This window comes from Chroicocephalus ridibundus, chromosome 5, assembly GCF_963924245.1.
Source record: "Chroicocephalus ridibundus chromosome 5, bChrRid1.1, whole genome shotgun sequence".
NCBI lineage: Eukaryota > Metazoa > Chordata > Aves > Charadriiformes > Laridae > Chroicocephalus > Chroicocephalus ridibundus.
The window spans coordinates 49532019-49556320 of record NC_086288.1 but is presented as its reverse complement, the minus strand read 5'-3'; the positions used below and the strand labels follow the sequence as shown (position 1 = coordinate 49556320).

General features: G+C 37.0%; 1 protein-coding gene across 6 annotated transcripts in view; it reads left to right on the top strand.

The window, feature by feature from the left end:
• The window catches only part of CTBP1 (C-terminal binding protein 1), a 249744-nt gene that overhangs the window by 203764 nt on the left and 21678 nt on the right, over positions 1-24302 (top strand). For 4 of the 6 annotated variants that reach the window (XM_063335175.1, XM_063335176.1, XM_063335180.1 and 1 more), the window contains 3 exons: positions 5564-5718; positions 18723-18867; positions 22758-22964. In XM_063335175.1, the coding sequence (XP_063191245.1) occupies positions 5564-5718; positions 18723-18867; positions 22758-22964 (507 nt within the window). Of the gene's footprint in view, positions 1-159; positions 249-1759; positions 1977-5563; positions 5719-18722; positions 18868-22757; positions 22965-24302 lie in introns of those variants that run through there. The other 2 variants (XM_063335178.1, XM_063335179.1) reach the window with 2 other exon arrangements.

The window sequence follows — 24302 nt, the reverse complement described above, 5'->3', positions numbered from 1 at the left end:
CCTGCTTATTTAATCTTTGCACTTGTAAGAATGCCCAGAAACGTGAAAATGAAAACTCTCCTTTGCCAGGCTGCTGTCCTCCATTTCATGTGCATATTGGTTTGTCATTATAGGGTTACTGATAAGTGTTGTGCTTTTTGGCATTGATGTATTTTTCAGAAAAAAGAATTGAAGCATTTGTTTTGAAAAAAGAAAAACACATTTAAAGAATTACATGGACTTTGCAAACAGATTTAAGAAAATGAAAGGTAGGTCAAATTTTGGGCCTACAAACCTGACAGTGTCCTTTACTTAGTATGCCTTATTTGAGACGTTCCTGATTTTAATGATGTTATATTAATCAGTGGCAGAAAAATGTGAAAGTGATGTTGTTAATCATCATTAATAGCTTACCTTGTTCATTTTGGTATGTTTTCTAATGCCAGCAAACGGTCACTGCCTGCTTTGAGATATCTGTTACTTGTGCAATGTGATCACTTTGGTTACTGTCAGTTTATAACGTAAAAGGTTGTTTTACAAAAGGTTTAAAATAGATTATGACAGTATAGATAGAAGGTGTCAGGGAGAGCTTTCTTATCCTCCAGTTGTGAGTATGTCAAATGGTATTGGCTTCAGCCTCTCCCCCTTGGAGTGTGGTACACAAAGGTCCACCATGGCTTCAGGAGCAACAGGAGGTGCAGGTAGGATTTGGGAGGGGGGAGGAAACTTCCCACTTACGTAGCTTGCTTTTTTCTACTTTTTTTCTTTCAAGTTTAAAAAATATACCTCTTGTGCTAAGGTAGATCTGATAATTTGTTAGTCCCCATGCTGCCGGAGGTATGGAGGTAATAATTCACAAGCTGTCCTCTCCAATTTTAGTTACGAAGCTGGATGATAAATTCATTAATCCCCTGGTTTGCGAAAGAGCCACAATCGCTTGAATTCCTTGTACATGAGGCCAGCTTTCTGTAGGGTTCAGCAGCTAAAAGCTGCTTTTTACATTTCGAAGATTTTTTTCCATAAAAGCTAGACAAGAATAAGGTTTTGAGAATTTTTTTTTTCTAAGAGCAAGAAAGTAGTCCAAATTGCAGCTCTGAAAAGGCACTTGTCTATTAGCTGCATGGTGAATAGCTGGTACGTATGGACAATGGCTCTGTCGGTGCATACTTACACCTGCTACTATTTTAAAAAAATTCCGTCGGTCACTGGTACAGTAGCTGTTACTGGGGCAAGAGCTCCACCACCAGATTATTTCCATATTGGAGGGGAAAAAAAACACCCCAAACTAATAGCTGGATTAGGGTTCTCATGGGATACTTTGGGGTTTTTTTCTTAAATACATTTAGATAACCTTAAGGGCCTGACTTATAGCCAACAAAACCAGCAAGTTCAGAGTTAAGGCTTCTCACTCCATCTCCGGTACTCACTGGAGCACTTGGCTCTCCAGCACGGGTGGTATTGGAGATCACAGACTATCCTCAGATCCCTGCTCACCTAGGCAAAGCGTTTGCCGCCTGAGTGATGCCGACTGTTCCAGGTACGTCTATTTACAATACACCTGCTGTCCTGCTCAAGGTGCCGTGTGTGTCTTAACAGTCCACTGGTTTCCCTGGTATGGTAATGGCTGGTGGCAGCACAGCAGGTGTGGTGGAAAGCCAGCAGCGCAAGGGGGAAGGGTACAGATGCAGTGAGAAGCTTTTACTTTGAGTTTCCTGGCTTCTATGAGCACAAGTCAGACCCTTAACGTTGTTTTAATGTATTGTTTGTGTTTAATTTTTAGTAAAAATTTGAACACCATCCAGGCTACAGAGGTTGCAGTGGATAAGAAGTTTAAAAGCTTTGGTTCAAGATTACAGGAGACTGCAAGAAAAAATAAAGACATGGAAATGAGGATGGAATGACAGGCTGCTATTTTGCCTCAGAATGCTGAAGATTGTAAAGCATTGAGAAATCGAATTCATGACCCTGGAAATCAAGCTCAGATTAAGAAATGTCAGGTTGGTAGGGGTTCCTGAAAGTCTCGAGTTAGGATAAACTGAGATTGTTTTCCCATAACAAAGGTTCTAGGATGTGGGGGTGGATGGTATAATTTTTGTTATCTGTGTTATGTGAAATGCTATACCATATACTTAAATAAACCAGCTAAGTGAAATTATTTTTTTTTTAATTAGTTTCATATTTGTGGTGTTGAATGTCACTTTTGACCGGTTTACAGTTATTTCTCTCTGGCACCAAGCTGCATGATTTACTGTTAATGTAGGTGTGGAAAATACTGCTCTTAAATACATGTTGCTTTATCGTGCCACTCCAAGGGTCTGCTATAAAGCCAAACACATGGTGCAGTGTGACATTTCTAGATAAGAAACAGGCAGAACGTATCTAAAAGGTGGAAGAAGTAGGTTTTTGTTCAAAGGGTTCTGATTCATAATGAAAACTGTGTCTTTTCAAATGTAAACTTTAAACAGTGACTGCCACTGTGATTAAGTTACTGTAAGTTTACTTAAGTGTTGAGTTATTGTCTGCGATTCAGTGATACGGTATTTAGGCAGAAAGATTGTGCAACAGGAAGTCTATGCTGCAGTTCAGAAAGTATTTTGGCAAGCAATGTTTTGTAGGGTTTTTGTGGTCAAGGTCACTAGATGCATTTGAGTTCTGGGGACACTTAACAAAGCCTGAGATTCTCCTGGGGAGGTTTTATCCTTCTCATTGTTTTTCTGACTTTCGTTTCTGTGCTTTGTCTTGTTCTGGCATGCCACTTAGCACCAGCTTTAGACACTAGTAACTTGGTTGAAATCGATAGATACACTGGCGTGAGGGGAAAACCAGACCACACCTTTATGTATTTTAGAGAAATCATTGTTGCAGAGGGTTGTGTTTTGTGATACTGTATCTCATGATTTTCTGAGGTAGCTTTAGTGATAAAACTGATTCTTAAAAGTGACAGTTCTTAATCTCGTCTTCTGTTACCTATTTGGACTATGTGCATTCTTCTGTTGACAGAGCTGCTTTAGTTGTAGCTAAGGGAATTATCTGTGACATTTTTCCTCATTCATCTTCAACAACTCTAGTGTCAAAGTTCTGTTTTCTTTATGTAGTTTTAGTTTAGCTAGGATTCAAACTTGTCATTGAAAATCCTGGCTTTGCTGGAATGACAATTAAGACAACAACCATAACATTTCAGTTGTAAAATGAGCACAGTTATTATATTCAATATGAATAGGACTTGCAATGTCACTTTTACGTTTGTTTCAAAACATAATTGCATTTTGTTAATGCTATTACATATACTTTTTTGAAAGAAACATGAACAATTCTATAACATGCTTCATTTTAGGGTGTTTCTAAGTAAATTTAATGTGGGGTTTTATAATAAAGTCGCCATTAAAGGATAGTCATTATTGTCTGGATAACTATGTCACATTTATATTGTAATGTTTGTGTCCTGTACTGCATTATTAGTGTGTGGTTTATTTACTAAGAAGGACTGTAAGAAAGTTATGTGGCCGTTTCTGGTTTAAACAGGTAACAGTAGTAAGTTAGCAAGATGCACAATTTTAAAAATTATATTAGAAAGGCTTACACTTAATTTTGGTGGCTGGATATAAACACTATTTTTCTGAAAGAATCTGTGTGTTATTTCTAAGCATATCTATTGAAGTAGAGGTTAGGGATTGGTGGATTTACAACAGAGAATAGTTTTAATGGGTGCTGGTGAATAGTTTTCGCATCTGAATTCCTGTCTGCTACGGTGACAGTACTACAGTTGCAGTCCATTGGTGGAATCAGTTGTTGGGATATGATGGGACTAGAACAGAAAAAGAACCAAAAGTACTTTAGTGACCAAATGCAGAGGGATTGGTGAGGATCTGTTGTCCTCCTGCGTTGGGTCTGAAAGATCCTTTTGCTGTTTGCTGCTGAAAAAAGCAGTTTAAAGCATTGTGTAGTTACATTTAAATTAAAGCCAGCTGCATTTTCTAGAAGTTTTGCAGATAGGGCATTAGCTGAAACTGCATGCATATAGGAAAAGTTCCAGTGACCCTTGTTCAGTCGTCCTCAAGTATAAAACCTGATTGCATAGGTAAAGAACTTAAATGCCACATTGTAGTCGGGCTGGTCTGTCATGCTGACTTGGTTAGGAGTGGGCTTGGAAATTTACGGGTGCAGGCTGGACAGTTGAGACCGAGGGTAACAGTCTCCTTAGCTGTACTGCTTCAGTCCCAGACCTGAGTTTGGTCCCCATCGGGGAGTAATATGCTGCTTCTGTTGACTTGTGAAAGTCTTTACCACAGGAGCTGTTTTTCTTCACCAGGTGTTTTGTACAGCTGGGATTCTACTAATTTTCCTTCCACTTAAAATGCAGATGACAGTCTTTCAGGGCTTGCTTCTTGGCACAGGCTGGGACATAAGATGCAGGGATTTCTTGTAGAAGGTAGCTGAGGAACCTCAATCTTTTGCATTTTAATGTTGGACTAACTTGTATTATCAAGCAATAAGCAATGTTTTTAAATTCACACTGCAACAAAAGTATGTTGAAATTTGCATACAAGAAATATCTAGACTGCTTCACTTTGCAGTGTTTAAAGCTACTTTTAAAAGAGGAGAAAAATAATGTACTTTATTCTTGGTTTTGCTTTTCCTTACCTCTTGAGGAAGTCCCTTTTTTTCCACCCACATGTAACTACTATTGTGTAAATGTAATGGTTTAACATTATTCCCTTGAGTACTTTCGTATATTTATAGCATCTGTACTGTTAAAAAGATGCTCTCTAACTATCTTGTTGCAAGGATTACTTTTCATTTTAAGATTTCATAAAGAGGGTATAAATGAAGTCTGCACTTTCAACTGATTTTCCTTCCCCAGATATTTAGTGTGTATTTCTTTGTCTCTACAATGTTCCAAGTGTGATATTGACTTAGGGAGGGGTATTTTGTTCATATTTTGTAAGAGTTTTCAATGGTGGATTAAGTGTGATGTATTTGTTTGACTAAGCTATACAGAATTGTTTTGTAAAACTTTTTAAGTCTAAGAAGACCTACATAAATCAGCAATTAGCCTGTACACTTGGGCACTGGATCTTCAGTAAATTCAAAATTTTGGTGTTGTAGGCTTTTTTTTCAGTTAAACTTTAGTCTCAGTAGATCATCATCATATATGTAAATTGCGTACTCAAATCCTCACTGAGTTGCTTATGATATTCCATAAGCTCCACTCTTACAAGCCTGGACAAGATATTTCTCACTCTGTGTAAAGCTCACAAAGGTATGGAATCCAATCAAAACTTAACCTTGGCTAAGATGGAAGAGACACTTCATGATAATGCAGTAAGGATGTCCCTTTGAAAAACAAACATACTATTCCCTTAGTGGTTTTATCTATCTTCCATTGTTCAGCCTCCTGAGCCTCCATGGCATTTTTTACTTAGGTCTTCTGTGTTTGGTTGTTTGCTGACTATAAGCTTGTTCCTGTTTAACTAGCTTCAGTCCTTGAAATCTTTTTCTGCAGTCAGAACAAACAGACTAGCTATAACCTATTTTTTTTATTAAATTTGCATGGCTTGAATAACAGGTCTTTGTTTCTTCACAGGCATTCGACCTCCGATCATGAATGGGCCCATGCATCCGCGCCCTTTGGTAGCGTTGCTGGATGGCAGGGATTGTACAGTAGAAATGCCTATTCTGAAGGATGTAGCCACAGTGGCATTTTGTGATGCTCAGTCTACACAAGAAATTCACGAAAAGGTAATATTTAGAGGTGTATAATTAAAGTGTTTTAGAAAACACAAATACTTTCATGATTCTGAACAGATACAATATTGTCTTAGCTATGACAATGTGTTTAGCTGTTGCATTTTAATGGTTCATTACCTTAGCAAGTTACTGGTTGTTTCCAATAAGTGGTGCAACATGATGATGAAACAAAGATGAAAATGTCTCTATTGAAGTATGCTTTTGTGCAGTGTATCTTTGGCTGGATGTTGCCTGCGTGCTTACCTACTGAATTAGATTCATGGAGAGAGTCACCTGTGGGGAAAATCATATTATTACATGATATTTTGAAATGCTTCTTGGAAAAACTGTTGTTCAGCCCTCAGCTGGAAAGCCAAATCTCAGTATTGGATTGGCCATGTGAGGAACTCCTTAAACTTCTCTGTTTAGCTAAGGAATTGTGCAAATTGGGTTAGGAGGTCTTCTGCACTGGTAATTGACACTACAGAAGAGTTTCAAAACAAATACTAAACCAAAATTTATTTAGAAAATTAATTTTAAAAAGTATTCTAACTGTATGTTGTTCCAGAAGTTTGCACCCTTCCTGGTGGTTCAGGAGATACAAAACAACTAGTGGTTCTTAATGTTGTCAGAGATTTTCTCCTTTTCTTAGACGGATACCCATTTTTTGCGATGATAGCCAAGGGAGCCAGCTGGTTCAATACACCTACATTTTCTCTTCAGAGACTTCTTTCAGCATCAAGGCCTCATGGCTACCACAAATCCTTGCTGCTCGCTAGACAGCAATAGAACCTTTTCACATCCATATTTCTGTGGAGGTAGAATTAATTTTCGTGAACTTGTTGGCTAGCAGAGTAAGCCTCAAATGCCAGATATTTCTTCGCCTAATAAAGGATGAAAACAAGCCTTAGAGCTTCTATGGAGGGTAAAAAATGCAGTAAGTATGACATCAGAGGAGGAACCAAGTGCAGAGGAGGGAAATCAGGGGTCCTTTCCAAGGGAGTCTGTTTTCTTCTTCTCCAGCCAAGGTTCATGATAGACAAGTGCAGATCTAAATATTAACTTGAAGGCTTCTTAGGTGAGCGTCTGCATCCGCTTTCATGCGTATGGTACTGTATACTGCGGAGTGTGATTCAGGTGTTATGGGGTTATCATCTGAACCGAATTGCACCATTATTTTTGTTTCTCTACAGATAGCTTGTTAGACTCGTTTTACACTAATTATAGCAGCCCTTGTGTTTGTGACAGGTTTTCAGAAGCTTTTCACTATTTTAAATTCATAACTGCTTTAATGGTTTATTTACATTTCATGTTCTTGTAATATATAGCATTGTTAAACATTTTAAAGTCTCCGCATATGTTGAAAGATTTAATATTTTCTTTGATGACTTTCTTACAAAGCCAGCTACTTGAAAATAATATTAATACTAACTTCCCGTCTGTTATCAGATTATTATAAATCTAATTTTCTGTAGGCCGTTTCATGTCAGCATCTTCCTGATGAGAAGCCATCATCCAACTATTCAGCTTGTTATTTCTTAAAAATATTTTTATTCTGAAAAAAACCAAACAAACATTTTTATTGTTAGAACTTTTCAAAATTTTAAGTGGTAGTGGTTTTCTTTCTTTCTTCTTTTTAAACAATGAAGAGAAGACTAAAGAGTTGTATGTTGTATCAACACAGCAATCTAGAACTGCTGATTCTCATGGTTGAGGCAAACACAAGAGATGACTTCCCTCTCCTGATGACCTCTGTGTAGTTCCTTGGTGGATATCTCTGATGCTAGTTCCTTAGTGGATGTCTCTGCAGACTTTCAGATTTCCTGTCTTACACTTCTGCCCCCCTCCCCACACAGGAATAAGCTGTTGTCAGAACAAGAATCAAGAATGATACTTAAGGTTGTTTTCTGCTGCATCAATACTGGTTTAACGTCACTACCTTGTTTTGTTCAGCTGTGTTTTAGATAAAATTCTAATGTGAATAGGAAAATGGGAAAAAAAATAAAGTAGTTCCTACTAGGAATTAATAGGCAGTCTAAACACCCTTTGTTTCAGTTCGTTAGTTGTTTCTCACAGGCTAGTCAAAACTATTCGATTTAGGTTATTCTTGAATTACAAGCTCAAATCAGAGTTGGCAATATTATAGTTCTGATCTCATGCCTTTTTTTGTTAATGTATTTATACTGTCATACAGAAGTCCATCTTTACAGTGGATGGTCAGTGGGATAGCATAAACTCAAAACTTGAACTTCTATTTTGTTGTGACATTCACTTTTGAAACAGTAAGGTTTTTACCAAAACCTAACTCAAATTTCAACCTTCTCTTTAACACCTCTTTAAAAAGACCAGTGTGTTTGCTGTGCATACAACTAAGACTGCTCAATATTGTGGCAGTGAATGGGAACCTAAATGTAAGTAACTAGAGAACAAGTGTAAAGAAGTGAAAACTTCTCTGTCTTTATTGGTAATTGGAGTTGCACAGAAATGGATAGTGGTTTTGTCTTTTTTTTTTTTTTTAAAAAACACAAAACAAAAACGTTAATTTGTAAGGGTCAAAGACCATAATAATTGAAGTATGATACTTTTATTTAGAGAAATAGTTAACAGGCTTTTTTCTCAATTCTTTTTTGTCTTTCTATAGATCAATAATTAAAAAGCGATATAATACTTTATTTAGGTCTACTTTTTAATCATGTTTAAAAGTTGCTTTAATCATGCTGTTTTCCTATCTTACACCATTGTCAGAAGTTTAATACATGAAATAGCTGATTTCCATTTACAAGGACTAAATAACACGTGGAGAATAAGTAATGTAAATGCTGTTTCACTTTTTTTGGTAGATAGTAGCAGTCTTCAGGTGAACACTATAATAATATTGGCAACTGCATCACCCGAATAGTCCTCTGCTTTGTTTACTGAAATCAACATAATTTACTTATGATGTGTAGAGACTGAGGAACTCCTGTGTGACATGAATTCTTTGCCTTAAAAACACTCAATATTTTGTGTTACCAGTGGGGTGTGGTAAATGAAATTTTTTGGATCTTGGGATGGAAATTCAGTGTGTGTATCTCAAATATATATTGAAATATATATTGAAGCTTGATGAGTAACATAGGTGATCTATTGTTGATTTTCACAAGAGTGTTGTGTTTTTTTTAGTGGATACACTATAAAAGCTTGCATCCTGTGCTTTTTATTATACCAAAATAATTCATTCTCACTGAGCTCAGTAAGATATCTGGAAAATTAATTTTCACTAGCAACCAGTACATTACCATAATACAAACTTTCACTAGTCTGAAGGGTAATGCAATCCTAAAATAATTGTTTTTGCAAAGTACCACTGTTCTCTCAGGTAACAAATTTCTGCAACAAAAATCACAAACCTTAGTTCGTTATCATATTGTTGTGTTACTGTAAGGTAGGCTAAGAGAGCAGTTTTATGAAGTGTTGAGCATTGTTCATTTCCATTTGAAACGTATTTACTTTTTACTTCTACTGTTTATCTGCGGTGAAAAATGTCAGTTTTCCACACATCTTTAGAGTTATAAGTAACTGTATGTTAGTGCTACTTGTATAATACCTTATTTGGGAATGGTGTTTGACTAAATATAAGAGTGTTTTCAGGAAAAGTTTTAAAATTAGAAGTTGCATATTTAAAGCAGTATGTAAAATGTTCATGTATTTATAAACGCACATTCCTGGCCGTACTAAATGATGTTGTCCTGTTAATTAAAATACAGATTTTGATAATGGATGTTGATTTGCAAAAGGCTGTTCCCTGTTGTGAAAGAAGAGATGACTGAAAATCAGGAAAAGGTTTAGTGTTGAGAAGAGCTTGCGGAAAGCAGAAGGTGAAATTTAGTTTTTCTTTGATGTATTTCCTGTGTTTAAGAAGAGATACCGAATCTTATAGGGTAGCAGATACAGCTACATTTAGTCTGAAGTTGCAGGAGGCAGGCCAAAGATTGAGAAATTTAGGGTGGGGTTTGAAAGAGGTGATTGACATTGTCTGATACCGATAGATGGGTGGCTGTAGATGAATGTAATGACATGAACTGAGAATTGTATGATGAGGAAAGGAGTGAGAGACTACAAAGGGATGGCTAGGAAAGCAAGAGCAGGTATAAACTCAGCTTGTGAAGTTGTGGAGCTTTAATCACGAGGCTGTGAGCAGTTAGTGTTAGAACAGTAACCATTTTGGAATCAAGAGAAGGGATTTCTGCTGGTCATAAGAAGGTTTAAATGGTTTAAAGTACCGTGTTTTAAGATGTCTAGACAGCAAAGGCAATAGAGTGGAATAGGGGAATTTGTAGTAGCTTGTGAGGCAGATACCAGCAAAGCACAATCTAGATGTTTTTTCATAGAGAAGCAAGGAGGCTGAGGATTTGAATGTCATTTGTATACAGGGTCAAAAGCAGGACGTTAGCAAATGCTATTATACCTTACTATGTATGCTAATCAAAGCAAGTTTTCTCCAAATTGGGTAATGCCTGAGCTGCAGATCTGTAGCGACTTCCTTATGCCAAAGAGTTCGTTTGTCATTCTCTTTTTTTATGGCTGAGGAAATTAAAGTATGGAAAATAAGTAACTTGTTTAAGGTCACAAGTAAATAATAACTTGTATTAGAACTCTGCTTCATCTCAGGTCAAAGCATTCATTCCTCGTGCTGCTGCTTTGGAAGGCAAGTTGGATGGCGAAGATATGTTTCCTTCCTTTTGAAAAATAAGCTGCCGTTGCTTAAGTGAATACTGACATTTACTGATAGTGACCCAAAGTTTTGAAATAACTTTGTAGTTAGAGGACATTTATTACACTTCTTCAGAAATCACTCATGTGTAAGATTTTACTGATTTTTTTTTTCTCCACCCACCCTAGAAAAAGTGGTTTGTTTTCAATCCAGTCTGAAAGGCTGCAATATATATGTTTATGCTTTGACTCTTAAGTTCTGTTTTATTGTCGATGTTGCATATGGCTGTGTAAAGTTGAGCATTACATTTGTCAAACTGTGTAATGCGATGACTGGGAACTGGGTTCACTGCATCCTATCAGGAAATGCCTGTCATTTAGGGTAAAAATTATTTTAAGATTTTGGTGGTAACCTTTCTTTCTTAATAGAGATTGCATTACTGTCAATAAAAGTTACTATGTTTAAATTGGTTTTTATTTTACAGTTAATCATGTTTAAATCAGTCTTCTCAGTAACTGTCTCAGACTGCTTCCAAACATACATGGTGTTTTGGTTTGTTCTGCCAAAAATATAGGTGCTCATCCAAAAAATTATTTAAAAATAATTCGATTGCTTCCATCCTCATCCCAGGTCAACTTGCATTTTTTCATTGTCTCATGCTCTGTTGTCTGTCCCTCTCTTCCCCACCCCCAGTCCGTCTTCCTTTGTGCCATTCATGGTTTATGCTTTTCCTGGCTCCTTGGCAGGCTACCCATCACTTCTGACTTCTGCAATACTGCTCCTTCTTTCTACTTCTGTACCTTTGAAGGCCTCACAGACTCAAACGCACCCTTGAGATCTTTGTGTTGCCTAAGATTTTGGAGTTCAAATTGTTTTCTCTTTGGGCTTCGTGACTTCTGCTGTGTATTCTGTAACATGGGGCGCGTTGTGTAGCTCCAGAGGGCTAAATGTAAGCATAATATGCAAGATCTGGTAATAGACATCTGGACCAAGCAGAGAGATGATAATGTGATCCTTGCAAACTAAAATGAGAAAGACAGGAAGCACAGCTGATTAGGAATGATCTTTAAAACAAAACGTATAGACTGGAAAGAAGTCAAGAGTTTGGTTGAAGCTGTGTACATTTTCTCATTCTCTTTTTCTGTAATTATGTCTCAAATAAGCCAAAAGGAAAAAAAAAGTGTGTGTTTTACTGGATTTACTGCCTCATGCAGATACCCAGTTCACCACAACATTAAAGAGAATCGGCTACAAGGTTGGAAGTGGTAAAATTGTCTGGCAAATCTATGCTCACGCCTTACAAGTGATTGAATTAAGTTAGAATGTATCAGATCCCTTGACTCCTGTTAAGAAGGCACAAAATAAAATCATTTTCATAGGGATTCTACATTTCCATATTTTTAGTTCAAGTTAAAAAAATTTAAAAACTGAACTTCCTGTTCAATGGCATAGGACTCGAAATTTTTCCATCACACTTTTACGCAGGAATTACATGTAGAAACAGTTCCAGTCATTACAGTTTCATCTAAGACTGTTTCAAAGAAGAGCTGAAGAGCTTTCATAAAGCAACAAATATTTTGAAACTGATACAAACAAATCATGAATGGTGGTGCTGTTCAGCTGAGTCTTTGATTTGTTCCTGTTGTATCAATGGCTAAGTAAGATAATTTTTCCAGCTTCAGGTTCTTCTTTGTTTAGTAGTAAAGCTGCAATCTTGCATTTGTACCATCAGTACTGTTTATATTCATGATGCAGTTGCAACATGTTAGTTTTCAATCAAAATTAAATTCTCAAGGAATATAGATTGAAAGGAAGCCGCCGTGTTCTGAACATGGGAATAAGTTGTCACCTTGGAGCTGATCCAAAACCTTGTAAATTTACTGAAACTGAATGAGGCTTGGATGAGATTCCTTATGAAAGACTACGCGGGGGGGGGGGGGGGAACCAACAACCCAAAACAAAACAAAAAGAGACCCTGAAAACTCTTCTTACAGGTCATTATACAACAAAGTAGTTGACATACAGCTATCACAGTAAGGATGTATAAAAAAAAAAAATAAATCAGAGTTTGTAGTCAATTGACCCCTTTACTAACATCTGTCAGATTTGCCAGTGGCAATATTACAGGTCAAGTGCAGCATTACATGAAGGGGCAGGCTGCCAGTGTCTCCTCTGAACTAATAACCTTTAAAAAGCAGAATGGGAGTGCTGCTGTACCCAGCGAGCAGCATATATCAATTTTACAGACAGATTAGAGTCTAATATAGTTGGTTACCAACTAGCTTTTTCTTTCATTTCCCAGTACCAGGTCTTACTGAGGATCACTGGGGCTTGAAAATTGCTGGTGATTATTAACAGGTTTTTTAAGACAGTTGCGTGGGTTGATGCGTTGTCATCAGTGACTTTCATGACATAATGATCCTTTGGTATAGATGTTCAGTCCATCCTAGTGTCTGATAAACTTGAACTGAAATGGAATAAGTGTCAGCCTTATTAATAGAACATACAAGTTAACACACAGAATTCCTGTTAAAGATTTTTTTCATTGAAGCCTTTTATTTAGCAAGAGTGTTTTCAGAGTCTCTCTTCTCAAATTGACTTCTGTCATTAAACTGCATATAATTGTTAGTAAATCCTGGGTTTGAAATACTGGCCTCAATATAGTTTTTAAAAGGAAGTTTGTTATAGGCTATGCAGGTTATTTATATAGTCGTGTGTGTGTATTTGTATGTATGTGTGTATATTTTACAATAGTATATTTTAAAAATACTAGAAATACACTATCAATATGTAACATGTATTTATTTCTGTAGTTTATACAGTGTGTGGATATATAGGTTTTCAGGAGCCTGCAAATAAGTTTTGTTCATGTGTGTATGAAATATAAATACTTACTTGGTTTTATGTACAGTATAAACTTAAGTATTAATATTTAGGGTCTACACTAGACAGTATCCTTGCTGAATAAAGTGCATATCATGAAATGGGTAGGTTACTGACAGCGCCATGGATCATAGGAACCTAACATTGAGCTGATAGTCTCATAAAGAGAAACAGGAACTTGCAGTTCAAAGCAGTACAAACTAGCAGAGTTTTGGAGACACTAAATACCGTTTGAGCGCACTGGTTTTTCTTTTTAGTTTTAATGGCATTAGTTTCACGTGGACCCTTTGTAATGCCGTAGTGAGGCGTTGAGAGCAGCTGCAGCCATCCCCTGTGTAGCAGGCTACAAATTTGATGTGTGGCTGCTTTTTGCAAGTCAAATAATGCAAGGCCTACTCAGTTTAGGTAAAGTACTTCCCCCCTCCCCCCCCCCCCCCCCCCCCGCAAACGTGCAAAATATCTCAAGTCTGTTGGTGACACTGGGAACAAATGTTTTTTGGAGATGATATGTCAAACTCAAAGTCCAAGAAATGCAATACCCGTTAGTTTCTAGAACCAGATGAAATACAGGACTTCCTAGTGGTGATTTGCTAGAAGTCTTTTTAAAACATTGTGATATATTGTCATATTCAATATGTAATCTATAAATATTTTCTGTCTCTGCATTGAAGTAGTTTAGCATTTAACATACTGTTATGTTTCTATATTGTAGATTTGATCCACAAGCCTCTGAGATCAGTCTCTCACTATAAAATCTAGTAGTGTACCTTTAGATGACCAAAGAAGAGGAGGGCTTGCCGCTCTATTCTTAGCATATTATGATATGTTTATACTTTCTTGTAAAAATAAACAAGATGCTAAGAGTTCTTCCCCAAATAATATGAGGCATGTGTGTTGCAGTGGTGACTGTGTGATGTTTGGCATGATGGCTAAAATGGCCTGGGGCTGAAATGAGGTGAAAAAAGTACATAGGAAGATACTTAAAAAAGATTTCAACCTGCAGTATTCGGTACTCGATATTTGTTAAATTCTTTGAAATAGCAATGTTTCCTACGTATGTTCTTGAAGAGCCTTGGAGACCCGACATGATGTGAAAGCAGTGTGATCATTTTGAGGTTGAAGAACAGCAGAAAGACCCTTCTGAGCCGTTGTGATTAGATGTCAGCGTATTGAAGAGGGTATGAAAAAGGCTTTCAACAAGCAGTGTGCTGTAGCTTCACCTGGCAGTAACTCTGAAGGCATAAAAGTTATGCAAATAGGCTACATAATCATTTGGTAACAGAAGGAAGCCAACTCATGTCCTGTGTTTGAACTTTTATCTCAGATCCTTTCTTCCGGAAAAGCACAACTGTAGTTTGATGAAGGCAGGAATGGCTGTTGAAGGTATGCAGCCATCTCTGCTTGTTCTCTTATCAAATTTTGCCTATTACCTTTCCTCACAAGAGATCGTGAAGGAATATTGTCTGACTGCTGTGTACTTGGCACTGATCTGAAATTTCTGGCTTACTTGTTAAATATGTATCTCAGTCAAGTTGACACAAGTTGATATTTTTGTAATAAAGTTGTCGTACTAGAATTTGGTGAATGTTGGATCAATCAAGTTCATTATGGAAAATGATGAAAAAAAAAAAAAAAAACAAACCATGTGTAGTCCCAGTATCTCTCATGCATCCACCACTGAGTGTGCTTCTGCAAGTGATCAGTAAATTATTCCTATGCAGTTATTCTTTTTGTAAAGATTTTCATTTTCCAGAGCTGTTTACATTTGTGCTGGATTTCACATTCATGTGTTATGCTCGGATTTAGTTCAAGTTTTGATTTTACTCAATGCAATGACAAGCTTGTCAGACTTCCTTGTGTGCATTTAGTATGTGTAATAACTGAGAGTATAACTTATACAAATAATTCCAAAATACAGAAATTTTCACTGTTTAATTTTTTTAATCTGTAAGTGGCATTATTAACATTCATCAATGCTGAATATTTCTAACTTCAGATTTTTTGCTATTCTTTTCTGCCTTTTTGGCATACGTCAATCACATGGCCAGTTGCAAAAAGCAGTAACGTAATTTAATTATCAAATTAATGTGAAATAGTACACAGTCACAGAAGATTACATTTTTTGGCAATGCATTTCCTTGCTAACTGGTCCATAATCCTAGAAGAGCCTCAAATACTAAAAAGAAAATTTTAAAAGACTTTTCATTTGCATTTGTTTGTTCCATATCCCATATGATGGGTAAATAACTGCCTGTGGAAATGGCTAGTGTCAGCATTAAGCTGTAGCTGAGAAGTATTTTTCCTTTTATTGAACACGTTCCCAAGCTTCCCAATACTTTTCTGTCTCTTCCTAGTGCCAAGCCATAACCTAGATGGGCCCAAAAATGTGGTGTAATGAGTCCAGACTGGCACTCTTGGAGTCCAAATTACAGTCTTGACGGGCTGAGTTAATAAAATATGCATGATTATGAAGTGAAAAGCTGCTTCCCAAATGAAACACTGTGATTTTAAAGCACAAACGTCTGAGCCACTTCTGCTCTCTTTTAGCCCCTATTTAATGCAGTCCTTAAAGTAGTGACTGCACTCTGTCTGCACGTAGTAAACCACACATAGAGTTGGCCTTTTCCAGTCTGGTAGAGGAGGATCTGGCTGTCGTAGGAGCCTTAGGTGGCTCATTGTAAGTTCTAAGCTACTTCAGCTTTTGTCTTTCTGATAAATAAACAGAGGATGTTTTCTGCTGTCTGAGAGCCATCTAGAGCAACCCTGAAAGGGGTGGCAGAAATGTATGTGATAAAAAACAGAATGGAGGGTATGGCTACTTGGGGAGGACCAGGATATCGTAAAGAACTTGACCTTGAGAGTTGAAGTAGTAAGTGCTGTGACTTGGAGAAAGAAGTCCTAGTATAAATACGGTAGGGTGACAGAAATACGTGCTTCAGGGATAAGGATTCATATTTACACGTTAGTCAAAGGATCAGCTGGCAGCATGACGGTGGCCATGCAGAAATGTCACGTGTCGTGTGAGACTTCATTAGCAGAGATTTCCAGTATGTATGCTGCTGCTGGCAGTGGGGTGGGACACCTCCTGTAGCACACCGGGTACAGTTGTGATCACCCACGGAAGAGCTGAGTTTAGACTTGCATGAGCACGGTGGAGGAAGTGTTAGACCAATCAAGGGGGTAGAAGGGCATCATCCTGGAAGGAACTTGAAGGACTAAGCTTGTGAAGTCTGGCCAGACAAATGCTGAGAGGTGATATGATAGTTGTCTATAAATACACTTGGATTGTAAACACCAAGGAGACAAAGTATGGTTTAAGCAAATGGCCAATGCTGGCGCCGGAACAAATGGATACAAATTGGGCTGTGAATAAATCGGGGCTGGAAATTAGAAGACATTTCCGTATTGTTGGAGCTGTGAGATTTTTGGAGCAATTTTCTTTTAGGAATTAATGGAACAAAAAAAACCCTAAGGGCATTTTATGTGGGCGCTCAGGTTATAAGAGTCTTGTGTAGACTGCCCCAGGTGTGGACTTTGACTTGGTCCATACCAACTGTAATGTCACTGTAGAAGCAAAACCAATAAGCTGTTCTGGTTTTTTTTTTTAACACTATGTAACAGCACAAGGAAATGCATTCTGATGAGTGCAGTCGTTCTGACTGGTGACTGCTAGATGTAATCTCCAAAGGACTTGTTTGTACCATTAAAATCAAGGAGTTTTGTGTGTGTATAATCGTTTATAAGATCAGAGCCTACAGCTGTTCTTTGAATTATGTTGTAGCCGCATTCTTTAAGGATGTGTAATTTCTAATTTCTTTGCAGTTCTTACTCTTACAAGTAAATCCAAATTCTGCTCAAAGGATTCTGGTCTTTATCTGATTTAAACTGGGATTACCAATCCAGAAACACCTGTTGAAATAGCATAAATCATTTGGTGAAGTGTTCGGTAACAAGCAATTTTCTTTTCATATTTATGGAGGGTTTTTTATTTTATTTTAAAATTTTACTTAGCATATTTTAATTTTAAAAATTTCTTCTGCAGATGTTGGGTTCCAACACTTGTAATCCTCTGTGTGGGAAGACACTGGTTTGCTGAAATAGTTTTTTTTAATGATTTATGTTGATGTTCATTATTGTTACTGATCTTGCCGTACCCTAGAAGGTGCTCGTATGAGCAGAAATAGCTCCGATGACAGAATCTGTACATTTGCCAGACTCAAAAGTTTATTGAATGAGAAATTTAGAGCCTCTGCAGAACTTTTATGTGAAGTGCGTCATAGGGACGTTTTGAAGCCATTACAGCTAGTGTAGGTACGGAAGTGATTTGTGTATGTTTTGTATCTTGCAGAACGATTAGGATGTTAGATACTGCATTGAAGGTGGAAACACAGAGAAGTGTTGGGAAGAAGTGAAGTTGTCCAATTTGCATATAAAGAGAGGAAAATATTTTCTGCTTTCTGAACAATAAACTTGTATCAGTTGTGTGGGATGCAGCATCACTGCTTGTTTAGTAGCAGAATTTGAAACTGCTGAGCGTAGTGTGCTAGGCTCTCTTCCCCTTCTCCACCCCCTTTCCTCTTAACCTTTCTTGAGTAGGTTGGACGCACTCTAACATAATTTGAAAGATATTCGGACCTTTCAGATCCTGACAATTTATTTTTGCTTTTTTGGTGATCTCTCACGCAAGTTTTTTTTCTTTTGCAACATTTTTCCTTTAGTACTATTTCCTATTTCTTAAGAGGTGATGTTTTTTTCTGCGTAATGTCTACTTTGGCATCTCAGTTGTACCAATTTATATGACATCTAGTTTTCCATCAGTGAGAGCTTAGACAGTTGCAGTTATCAATAAACTAAGGGACAAAAAATTGGTTCATGTGTATGAATGGACATATTCGAGTCTCTGTTATCTAAGGGTTTTGTAATGATTACTGAATGTTTTCTATTCAGGTATCAAGTGTTTTAATAGTGCAGTGAATGCCTGTACCACTGTGTGTATGGTGAAGAGATAATTGCTCTGTGACTGCATTCAAAACTGAATGCCAGCTGCCTAAGCATAAAAATACTTACTGTTTAAAGTGAGTGCTTGCTGCCATGTTGTGTTTCATCTGCATGTGCATATGCGGTCCAGTGATGCTTGTACTTAGGGTATGATATTGCAGAGCATCTCCTGTGAAATGAGAAGAGTTTTCCCTCTTAATAAGAACACAAATATAGGTCACTTAGATCTTTTAAAGCTAATCTCATCATGCTAGAATGGATACTTCAGATGAAAAAGACTTAACAAGAGGCTGGAAGGTATTTGGAGAAATAACCTTTAAAACAAAAGACCTGGATTTAATGCTTTTACAGTCTTTTATACCTGAAAATATGTACACGTGATTAATCTGAGATCCTATGAAAGAAAAGAAAAAAGTTATTTTTTCTTCCATTTTATTTATAGGTACTAAATGAAGCAGTGGGTGCACTGATGTATCACACTATCACTTTAACACGAGAAGACCTGGAGAAATTTAAAGCACTTCGAATAATTGTCCGAATTGGCAGTGGTTTTGATAATATTGACATCAAATCTGCTGGAGATTTAGGTATGAGTATTACAAACATTATTTTACATCTTATACTTGCCTCCAGAAATACGATAGCATCTAAGTCATTGCATTAATGTTTTCTGTGTAATTTATACTAACAGTATGTAAGCTGTATAATTTTCTCATCAAAGTGTTTAAAAATCATTACGGAGATACTAGTATTAGTTAATTAAGTGATAATATTAACAGCTTTGTGACACGATGACAAATCTGCCTGTTCAATATAAATCCAAGGAGTAAGGCCATAATTTTTCATCTCTTTCTTTTTACCCCAGTTGTATATTTTAACTACTACTGCTGTAATCCAATCACAAAATATAATTCTATCAGCATGGCATACTACTTCTGTTTGAATTAAAAATGAGATCATTATCAACTGTCTGAGACTTATTTATGATGCATGAGATTTAGTACTAAACCACTCCATAAAATAGAAATATCAATTTTACAGGAGAATCAATTGTTGCTGCTTCAGAATAAATTCAGATACTGGAACTGTGAAGAGATGGTGCTTAGTGTTTCACTGTAAAAAAGTAACAGTCTGATTTGTACTACCCTTACTTTAGGATAAACCATCTCTTAACCTATAATATACAGGTCAAACTACCATTTGGGATAAACATCTGGGTTTTTTTCGTTTCTTTTCTAAGATTAAGGTGACCAAGTATGTTTCCCATTAAGTTCTGGGAAGATCTTGAAAACATTTACTTCAATGTAACAGTGCTTAGTGTTAGTAGTAACCCCGTTGATGTAGTGCGAAGCTGTAATATGGTCTGTTTGTCAGTAAATGATTGTAAAATCATCACCTGTTTCTAATGGCAGTGTAGTTTGCAGAGCAGGCAGAGGCTAACAACTTCTTTGCGAGTTTCTATAAAGAACAGATCAGGTCTGAAAGCATGCATGGCTGTGTTCCTATGTATTGTAACTAGTGCTGAAGTTAGGTGTGTGCATTGTGAGCCCCTGAAAACACATATATGTAGAGATTGACCTGGGGTAAAATCCTAGATCAAAAGTCAAAACATAGGTACAGATGAAAGGCCCCAACCAGTCAGGAGTCAGATTAGTGCAGAGAATCCCTGATAAGAGGAGAATCTTTGCGGGTTTGTTGGCTCTTTCTGCAAGTCTCCACTCTGGATTGTAACCCAATCTTATAATTTAAATTCATCCACATGGTTCTTCAAGCCAGAGTACAGCAGATTTGGGATATTGTCATTCATATGAGATACGACATGGTCACATTCCCAATCATTCAGTTCCTGTGATGTGATTAGACTGAGTTACACAGTTAGATCCATCCCCTTTGTGCATTCCAGTATTTATGAAATACAGTTGTCCAGCCAGTCAAAAGCCAATAAATGCTGGAAGGCTTACGGTCTAAAATCTCTGATTTTAATAGTTAGGGTGAAATGGTTGGAATTACATACTAACTCACCACTCCTGGGACAAATCACATTCCATTTGCTGAACTAGCACTATGAATCTCAAGGAGGTAATATGAGAGTTAATTGCTCTTTGTAAAAAGCTGTGATTCACTCTTGAAATATAGTGTAGAATTAGACGATAAAGTCTGACATATTCCTGAATTTCCATAGTAACTTTCTGAGTATTTTTCATAGAGTTGGCTCGTGGGGTTGTTACCAGCTTTTGCTGTTAAGTAGTATTTACTTTTCTTAAGAATCTTGAAAATATGTTCAAGCTGTGAGTGTAGCTGGATGCAAGTGATGTGGGAGTCAAGGATTATGCCCGTTGACTGCTGCATTTTTCAGCATTGAGCCTGTGCAGATCACTGAAAGTGGTGGGGAAAGGGGAAAGGGAAGGGAGCATAGAAGCGATGGATATGAGATAAGAGTGTGCTATCTTTTCCTATGTAAAATGTCTCTTCATAATCTTGCCTTTCTCTTGCCGCTTTTTGTGGTTCACCATGCCCCTGCCTTTCAGAAATTAGCTGTTTTTAAAGCTGGGGGAAAATAGGAAAAAAAAAATAATCCTACAATTGAGGAGAGAATTGTCTGACTCTTGTACCCCAAATTTCTAAGGAAACCTATTAGGGAAGAAGGTGTAAGGCAAGTTCAATTCCTTATTTCTCTTCCCAAATACGTAATATAAAATCTTAAGCTTCTTTTAAAGCATTATTTTGTTGATGCCAGCTCTCAGAAGACGTGCTTATTACATTTGTTTTGCCATCTAAAACCTGCATTTTTGCTCCATGAAAAAAGACTTTTTGTATAAACAAATGCAGCTGTTTAACATGATGCACTTAAGAAGATGTTACATTTTAGTCTCGTATTTTTCCCTCCACTCGCACTTTTTTTTCCATTTTTAAAAAATGGTGAGTTTCATTCTACCGTTGATGTTAGCAGGGTGCCGAGATTAATATTCCAGTAAATGATGCTGTTTTATCTTTGTGTAAATCTAAGAGCAATGACTCAGCAGACGCTGTATCTCTACAGCAAAGAAAAGAAAAATAGTTCTGTAGGTTCCTGATGTTGGTTTTTACTGATCTAAAGAAAGCTGTGAAAAAAGTACTGGACAGCAAAATGATGACATTTGCATGTAAAACATAGATAAATATGGTGTGAGCTTATTATTTGTCAGATTATTGTTGTTATTATTACTGAAGAGAATAGTTTTTCTTCCTTGCTTCATAAGATATACTGGCATGAGCTGAGGACTCATTGAATATTTATTTATGTAAAAACCCAAACAACTAGACAGTGAAAACAGTATTAGGGTGTTTTTTAGTATACAAAACACTTTTTTTTCTCCACCGTGAAATTATACTGTGTACTGTTTGTGATCTCAGTCAGCAGAACTGAGAGACAAACATTTGTGGGAGCTGATGATTAGAGAGAGAACATGTAGTAAATGGAAGGAATGAAGAGAGACAAGTCAAAAAGGACACAAACTTTTTCAAGTAACATTTTGCTTAGCTGCTGTACATTGAGTACTGGAAGGTAAAAAGCAGAATGGGATAACTTGCATGCAATTACAATTACTTGTTGCCTGATCTGTTTTTGAAGTAAAATATGGAATGCTGTGAGTCTTGAATCAATCCACCTTCCACAATTCTCTGTGAAAATTTGTAACGGTCTCTTCATGTTATGCCCTTTTCAACTAGTAACTTTTCAGCTATTAGGAACATGGACTTAATTTTGCATTACCTTTACATACCATGCAGAAGTGGATTTTGTATTTCCCTGTTGACAATTAGATGGGTTATCTGTTTAATTAGAGGGACCAGGAAAAGACTTGGATTCTGTTCGTCGTAATTATAAAACCCGTGTGCAGCACAAAACAGATTGTCCCTCCCTGCGTCATGATTACCCATACATGAATTGAAAACACTAATAGTTGTCCTGTGAGGGCTTTGTAAGCGTTGCTGTCGTTATAAATTTTTTTTTTTTTTATAACTTGTATAGGTAGCTTTTGGGAGGATATTTGGTCAGTGATAGAAAGCTAACTCTAACTCATGCAGTTATTTCTAAACAGTGATCATTAACCGCACTGTTGACAGCAAGGCAGATTTCTCTTTGCTATTTAAAACACCTAGCTCAGTGTGCATGTAACACCCTTATCAAGACTTGTGTTCTAAACTACCTGACATGTTCAGTACATTCCTTTTGTGCTTTCAGTGGTCTGTTTACTGTTTGCCTTAGTTTGCAAGCACAATAAATAGTAATAACAAATGAGAAAAAAATATGTTTGTGCATAGAATATGTGACATAATAGTTGATTATCATCTGCCATTACAGTCAGAAACGTAGTATTTGTGCAAAACAGGTGTTGAAATATCTGTAAATTTAAACGTCATACTCCTGAATTGCTGTTAAATGGGAAAAAGTAAGAAACATTTGGCAACTGGTATCCTTTCCCCCTGTTCTTTGCAGGAATCGCAGTGTGTAATGTGCCAGCTGCCTCGGTAGAAGAAACAGCAGATTCTACCATGTGCCACATTCTGAACCTGTACAGGCGAACCACCTGGCTTCACCAGGCTTTGCGGGAAGGCACGAGAGTACAAAGCGTTGAACAAATTCGGGAAGTGGCTTCTGGAGCTGCCAGGATCAGAGGGGAGACCTTGGGCATTATTGGATTAGGTATGTTGGCTTGGAGAGGTGGTTTAATACTCCTCACCTTCCATTGCTTTAAAAAAATCATGAAGATTTGAGCTACAAAAATGGAACACTTAGTTCCCTCCTTTCCATGTGAAGCATTCTTTATAATACCATTTCATTCCTGGTGTTTGTACATGTCAAATGTTTTCCCCTTATGCATCATCATTTCCCTCAGACAACTTATTTTGCTGCTAACACCTTTTCAATTCTTTACGTTTCTCTACTTTCTGCTGCCGCGTTGCCTGGTATCAGGCACGCTGGTCGAAAGGGAAGGAGACACCATCACTTCCTTTTCCAGGACAAGGATCCTGCTACTTCAACCCGTTGTCACATATATATGTTGTATTTCTCATCCATTGTCTTATCTGAGTCCGTTTGTGCTTTTTTCCTTTTACTGTTTTTAACATCTCTGAAAAGTCTTTGCTGCACTAACAGCCTTCAGAGCAGTTACTTCATGCGTTTGGTTGGGCTGCATCTGAATTTGTATTTTGGTTCAAATGACAGGAAAAGTATATGCAAGGAAGTTTGAAATGTTTCCAGACCTAATAAAATCACCTACTTACCTCTCTGAATGGCCCTAAATGTGTTTCAGCATCTAACAGATGGACAGGCTTGCTTGAGATGAATTAATTACTGTCTGTTACAGAAGTAGAGAAGAAAAACAAGCAAGTCAGTTTCTATATAAAAATTATTTAGTCATGTGCTTGTCTTATCAAAGATCTGATAGATTGTGGATGTAATTGCTGTGGTATTCATCCACAGGAATTAATAATATGATTTTGACAACAAGGCATCATACTTAAATGACTGTTCCAGTTACACATTGCTGTCAAATAACTCAAGCCACAAACTTACTTTTGGAAGCTGAAAATAGCTTGCCGTTACATAGTACTCATTTAAATGAGCATGCAAGGCAGCAAAAACATCTTCAGTCAAAGAATTGCTTTTGAAATATGACTTTCAAGAAGTTAGTCATGAAGTTGCTTTCTCAAATCTATACCCGTGTAAATGTGTGCCACTTTTAAACACATAATGATTATTGCATTCATGGTCACAGCATCTCTACATAAATAATAGGCAGTCACCTGAAGTGTTTTAAAAATGGAAATGCATACCTAGTTTTTGAAACTTAAGCCTTAGCTCACATGCTATGTGCGTATTTGCTGGAGATTTCTGTCCTGTTGGCATTGCAGTTTTGTAGTGCACAAATTCCAGACTGAGATTAGGAAAAAAAGTCATTTATTATTCACTTCCTTAAGTGAATTTTATGTGTGTTGGTTTTGTTGTGAATGATTGAAAAGTGTAAAGAAACAAATGGAT